This window comes from Carex rostrata, chromosome 25 (assembly GCF_964058835.1).
Source record: "Carex rostrata chromosome 25, lpCarRost1.2, whole genome shotgun sequence".
Taxonomy (NCBI): Eukaryota; Viridiplantae; Streptophyta; class Magnoliopsida; order Poales; family Cyperaceae; genus Carex; species Carex rostrata.
Genome location: NC_135942.1, coordinates 4982495 through 4989141, shown reverse-complemented (window position 1 = coordinate 4989141; position 6647 = coordinate 4982495). Strand labels below are relative to the sequence as shown.

The following is a 6647-nucleotide window of genomic DNA, read 5'->3' as shown; positions in this document are numbered from 1 at the left end:
AAAAATTGAGATATCTCAGAGGATACGGATTCCCGGATGTCTCTCTCGAATTCACATCCTCTCTTTTCCTAATCAAAAGCCCCCAAATCCATTTTTCTCTAGAATTCTCTTCTACCTACAAGGTACAAGCTATTTCTCTAGCTTTAACCAATTCGTTCTCTAGGTAAGGGTTTTCCCCTCGATTGGGGTTCCTAATTGACATGGATTGCTTTTAGATCTGATCTGCTTGTATAATTACCGGCAACTCATTCACTGATTAATACGGATTTATATATTAGATCGCGGGAAAAGCGGATACTTCTCTTGATTGTCGACTTCATTTTGTGAGGATTAGAACTGTGGAAATCTCCAAATTTCGTAGAACGATGAATTCAAGGAGGTCAGTTTACTGTAATTTCCTTTTAAGAGTATTTCATACTAAAAGTTTTCTTTTCAATTTTCTACAGAATTTCTATTATTCTGTTCACATCTTCAATAATTATTGTTCTGTTCACGTCTTCACACAAAACCTTCTTCTTCTTTTCAGTTGGTTATTGGTATTGAAATTAAGTTCATCCCTAAAGTTGATTGCAAAATCTAGAAGTTTGGGGGGCAAATGATGAGTTATCTTGTAATTTCCTGAGTAGTCTTAAGCTCCATGCTGAATCCTAATTTTAAACTGAGAATCAGCAGCAGTGTTGTACGTTATTATCTAAATTGCTGTATGGATTATCTGATAGAGCTGTATTTAGGGACATTCGAGGGAGCAACAGCAGAGCAGCATTATTTGACGGAATTGAGGAGGGGGGAATTCGTGCCGCCTCATATTCATCCCATGAAATTGATGAGCATGACAATGAAAGAGCCGTAGAAGGGCTGCAGGATCGAGTCAATATTCTCAAGAGGGTAAGGATATTTTTCTTAAAGTTCTAGCGTGTTTATTTTTTTTTTAGTAGAATCAGTCATTTATATTCTGCAACTTATTTATGTAAAATTACTTTTATAGTATAATCTTTTGGTTTAAGCAAGTAACAAATGCAACCTTGTTCCCCCCTCATCCCTCTTGCTAATACCACCTTAACTCTTACCTTTCCCTCCTCACCCCTCTGGCTAATACCACCTTAACTCTTACCTTTGACTGCTTCACTTATAAAGCTGAGAGGAACAAATAAACTGAATCTTCAAGATTAACAACTGCACGATTTAACTCCAAAATTTTAAATTTCTACAAAACCGAATTCTTCTTCAAGCTGTGTTTCAAAATGGAAAGCTATAATCAGAAGAATCCTGAGAATTAATAGACTGGACCGAAATTAGGAGTTTCTCTTAATTCTAAAAATTCATCACTGAACCCCTCCCCTAGCTCCACCAATCCTTTCCACCTCTTCTCTCCTCTCTCTTTCCAAAATTTGTTAATTATCCAATCTATGACCAAATCAAAGGAAACTGTGGCATCAGGTGAATCAACAAAATTATCTCATTTACATTTCAAGGCAATTTTGTCTCATGTTATTTCCTGTTTGTTGTTTCTTGAAATTGTTGAGTTTTGGTACTTTGTTTTATTTTTCTGTTCTTACATATTTGGTTATGGTGACCAAGTGAACTTGTGTGAATTCTGGTGACAGTTTAATTAACCTGTACAGAGTGGTATGAGCTTAGTAACAACAAATAAATACTGTTAGGTTGTACATGTTAATAAGTGCCAATGGTTTACATAGAGTATAGACTCGTCAGAAAAAAATTCTGTTAGAATCTATGGAGGGCCATCTTTAAAATATGACTATTTAAGCTTTGTCCCAGATACCATTAGTGTAGTTCTTCACGCTCCATAGAATACACCCTTAGCTATTGCATAATGTATACTATGTTATTGCAGAATGCACACTCATCTGTTGCGGAATGCACACTTGTCTATTTCAGTTATCATCACGCTATTTGATTTTAATAGTTTTCCACAGCTGTGTTGAACTATTGGACTCATTTTGACAATCTCCCAAATGTGCACACTTAGCTATTGTAGAATGCACACTTGGCCATTACAAAATGCACATTTGCTGCTTTGACTTACAACTGAAAAGACAATTTTTATCCAGCATTTGAGGAATATTTTTTGTTTATCTCATCTCTTGACTATCCCGTATTTCCATGTAATTAAGGATTTAGGTATAATTTTACCTTCAAATATTCTTTTGGTTATGACTGCCTTTGTGAAGTTATCTCTGGTTAGCAATGTTATCAGAACCGGACTGGACGTCGAACCGGTAAACCTTCGGGTCAACGGTTCATTGGTCGAACCAACGGATCAACCGGTTCGATCGTTGGTTTTTTCAATACTTATATTTGTAAAATATGATTATTATTATAAATAATTAAATATAATCATGTTTTCAAATAGGAAAATACCTATCGTACATATTACACTATAAAACTTAATTTTATAAATTAATAATATTTCTCACCCAAATATAATAAAACTACTTATTTTATCAAGAAATGACAAAATATTTGCTTTAAGAAAAAAAAATACACAACATCCCAAATTTTTAAAAAAATGTACATATTGATAAGTTCAAGTTCATATAAAAGCTCAATTACGTTCATGTTTTCAATAAAAAGATACTTTTTTTTATTTAAAACATGAGGTATCACTTCATTAACCAAGTTATAAGGCATAGTAGTAAAAAAAAAAAAAATTGTGCACACAGTAAGAATTGAAATAAATTGAGTAAAGGAAGGCATGTGATCTAAAAAGTTACATCTTATTCAACTCTCTAGGCACTGGATTCTAGGTGAACATGTGACTCTTCTCTCTCATTGGATGCTTAAAAGAAGACAAAACTCCCTTAAACCGGGTTTTTTTTAAAAGACTGGTTTGTGGTTTTCAATAAAAAAACGGTTAATTGAGTGGGTTTTTCCGGTTCAACTGCTAAAAGGATCCTTCAAGCGAACTGAACCGGACAGGTGACCGGTTCCGGTTTTTTCCGGTCGAACCGACCGATCCGGTACTGTTCTGATAACACTGCTGGTTAGTGTTTGTTTGATATTGAGGAGAACTGGAGAAGATAGGTCAACAAAAATGTGAGATAATAAACAAGTTGAATATTTAAGGTATATATAAATATATTTTTTTTTTCGATGTATGTTCTTTCTTCATTAGACAACTTGGTTTAGGTTGTTATCTCTTCCTTTTCTTGGTTGCAATTAGCATTAGGAAGTAGTGATCTTTCATAGTGTGGTTGGTAGCTGGTAGTTGGTGGGCAAAAGTGGTGTCTAACAATAAAGTTTCAGTTGCATCTAATGAACAGTTAATAAATGGTAGATAGTGTGATCGTGTAATTAAGTAACGTTTTCATAGGTTATTAGTAGATGAGGGATGGATTGCTCAAGTTTTGTATGGAATAGTCAATAAATGGTAGATAGCAGGATGGATTGCCGAGTCTATAAAAATGAAGTATTATAGATGTCATATGGAGGATAAATATATGGAGTACGGCTAACGCGCTTCCTCTAGCATATGGGCCGAAATGCTTCCGGTGGAAAGTTGAAATTTCAAAATCCAAAAAGTCGATCTGAACCGTTCATCTTCTTCTCCATATTAATATCTGTTTGGAGACCAAATTTTACATTTTTCTGAAATTTTTTACTATTTATTAAGCCATTTTGAAAATCGCTGATCCAACGGTAGCTTCTGATTTTTACTGTTTGGTAAGCCACCGTTGGATCAGCAATTTTCAAAGTGGCTTAATAAATAGTAAAAAATTTCATAAAAATGTAAAATTTGGTCTCCAAGCAGATATTAATATGAAGAAGAAGATGAACGGTTCAGATCGACTTTTTGGATTTTGAAATTTCAAATTTCCACCGGAAGCATTTCGGCTCATATGCTAGAGGAAGCGCGTTAGCCGTACTCTAAATATATGTTATAATTGGTCTATAGAAATGAAGTATTATGGATGTTATATGTAGGATAAATATATGTTATCCTAGGGTTGCACAGCAAGAGGCGTCAGCATTTTGAATTACACAATAGACCTTTCTTAAAACTATTAATAATGCACACACATGAAATTTAGAATTACACAATAGACCATCCTTTTCTGTATTATTTTTCTTTCAATTGATAGGGGGCAAATGTGCTCTCAAATTTTGATAGACTATAAGACAAGATAATGAAACTACTATCGAATGAAATTTTATTACCCAAGTCATTGGAGAAGGTTGGCTATGGTTAGGTTTTTGAAAGAGTAAAGACGAGATAGATGAGGGCCTTCAGATTTGGACACAAATTTTGTCAATGATACTCACTCTATTTTTCACTAATTAGACATCTCAGTGAGTGTTTCATACACCTGCCTAAACAATCTGGGATATTGTTTTCTTTGAGCATTCAGTGGTTATTTTCCTGGTCGCTGTTAGGTTGGCTATTGCCACCTATTTAAAGCAGCTACTTTAACTAGTCCAACACCATGGCAAACCCTGTAGAGGTTGCCATGTTCATGTATGGCTGTATTATGCAATGTTTAGCATGTTGTTATGAAACATTTATGAAGATGCATGGTGCAAAGTTTGCAAGGAAGGTTGCACTACTAGGGGACAATGACTACGGGAAACCCTGCAATGCTAAACATTTATGAAGATGCATGGTGCAAATTTTTTATGTATTATTTTTCTTTTTTGGAAATAAATGACAGATAAATTTGTTTTGAGCTTTCTTTCTCTGTCTCCACTTATGTAATCTATCTAAATCAAGCGAATTCTTATCCTTTTTTCTTTGGACAATTGACTGGTAAATGTTGTATATATTTTTTTTTTTGTTTTCCTGCAGTTGACAGGTGATATACACGAAGAGGTTGAGGGCCATAACCGTATGCTTGACAGAATGGTCTCTCTCTCTATCTATCTCTTTCTCTGTACGTGCATGCATGGGTACCATGAATTATTATATCAGATATGATTCTCTAAATAAAAAAATGTATTGATTCTGCAGGGAAATGATATGGATGCATCTAGGGGAATCCTGTCTGGAACTGTTGACCGCTTCAAAACGGTAAATTTTAGATTCAAAACGAGAATCTATACTAAGAATTACCATACTGTCTGTACCAGTAAGTACCCAATTTAGTCACCAGGGATGGACACATGCATACACAATAGGTGTCAACTGACCCCTTGTTCCTTTTTTTAAGCAAAAATGTCACTGGAATTCTAAACTTGATCCTTGAACTTCAATTTTTTTTAAGATTGACCGCCGTACTCTCCCCAACAGAAGTTTTCTATGATTGACTTGCCGTAGTGCCCCTGGTTCCTACCCTAGTGTCCAATAGTTTAGTTAGCCCTTAGTTACCAACCCCTATGAACTGTAGGCCTAGTGCAAAAGGTGATGGGCCATGGCTCTCTATAGAGAGGCGTAGGCTCAATTTCGGCAAGAGGCATTTAAAAAAAAAAAAAAAATAGATGTTGGGGTTTACAATAGCCCTTCTTTAGAAATTTTTTTTTGTAGATTTTGAACTTGTATTTTTGTACTATAATATTTAACTGGTACCATAATATTTTGTACAGGTATTCGAGACCAAATCGAGCCGTAGAATGGCTACTCTTGTTGCCTCCTTTGTGGCTCTTTTCTTGCTTGTCTATTACTTAACCAAGTAAGGGAGTTCTTGTACAAAACTGTTATTGCTTGTAAAAAAGCAGCTGCAATGTGCAGCTCTAGAAGGAGAAAATCTTGTGTTACCTGCTTATATTAAGTCATACTGTTCTAGAGGATGACCTAAAGTCTGTTTATGTCATCTAATATTTGATGTGACTGATAAAGAGTACGGGTTTAGTTTGATTACTGTTCCTATGCTGCTCTACTTTCTGGAAATGCTTTTCTATTTGAAGTTGTGGGTGAGTCCTGTTGTTCAATTGAATCATCTTTCTATTTTTCTTTGAAATTAAATTCTCTCAACTTGTTTCCTCAAAAAAAAAAATTCTCTCAACTTGGGAAGGTAATAAATCTGTATCGTAGTATCTAGTAGTATCTATCATTTGTGCAGGTCTAGCTTTGTTTCAGATCAAGCCATCAAGCAATTGTAAGTCATGGATAGTGTGGCATTTCACTTTAAAAATAACTAGATAGTACAAGGAGCTGAGTGAGAAATTTTGGTGTTTTATAATTATACTGTACGTAAGACACTCGGTGCTCACAATTTTTGAACAATTCATGAGCTAGATGATGATCTAAGACCTCCCTAGAAATTTGGTACATTTTGAAGAGAAACTGAAGCCCAATATAACCCCTCCCTCTGGTTTTACGGGAGCCGTTGTTCTAGCCGACAGATATCTTGCGTTTTAATAGGAGTTTGTGATATAACAATGGGTAAATTTCTTCGGTCATCATTAAATTTTATTCTTTGTCACAAATTTATCACTCAAGTTGAATTTGTTTTTGAGAAGTTATTAAACTTTTTGTTTTGATCAAGTCACTCTATTACTTTTTGGTTTTTGTACAAAATATTTTTTAATTTTTTATCATGCCATCCGATATCATGCATAGAAACAATCAATAAAAACAAGTTTTTAAACAAAGATAAGATTAAAATAAAAACAAATATCACAACATTTATTGGGATCTACCTGACTACCTCCAAACAGTCCTCTGCTTATGATAGCTGACTGTGGTACTTTTG

General features: G+C 34.6%; 1 protein-coding gene across 4 annotated transcripts; it reads left to right on the top strand.

Moving 5' to 3' along the window:
- LOC144576314 (bet1-like SNARE 1-1) lies at nucleotides 1-5926 on the top strand. 4 transcript variants are annotated; one of them, XM_078326648.1, is made up of 6 exons: nucleotides 1-163; nucleotides 279-379; nucleotides 732-885; nucleotides 4805-4861; nucleotides 4967-5026; nucleotides 5539-5926. In XM_078326648.1, exons 2-6 carry the CDS (start codon nucleotides 366-368, stop codon nucleotides 5626-5628), a joined length of 375 nt encoding a protein of 124 aa, XP_078182774.1. In that variant the 5' UTR covers nucleotides 1-163; nucleotides 279-365; the 3' UTR covers nucleotides 5629-5926. The 4 variants fall into 4 exon arrangements, with proteins under 4 accessions (XP_078182774.1, XP_078182773.1, XP_078182772.1 ...); XM_078326647.1 differs by having other exon boundaries at nucleotides 33-122; nucleotides 720-885; XM_078326646.1 differs by having other exon boundaries at nucleotides 33-163; nucleotides 720-885.
- Nucleotides 5927-6647: the final 721 nt, after the last annotated feature.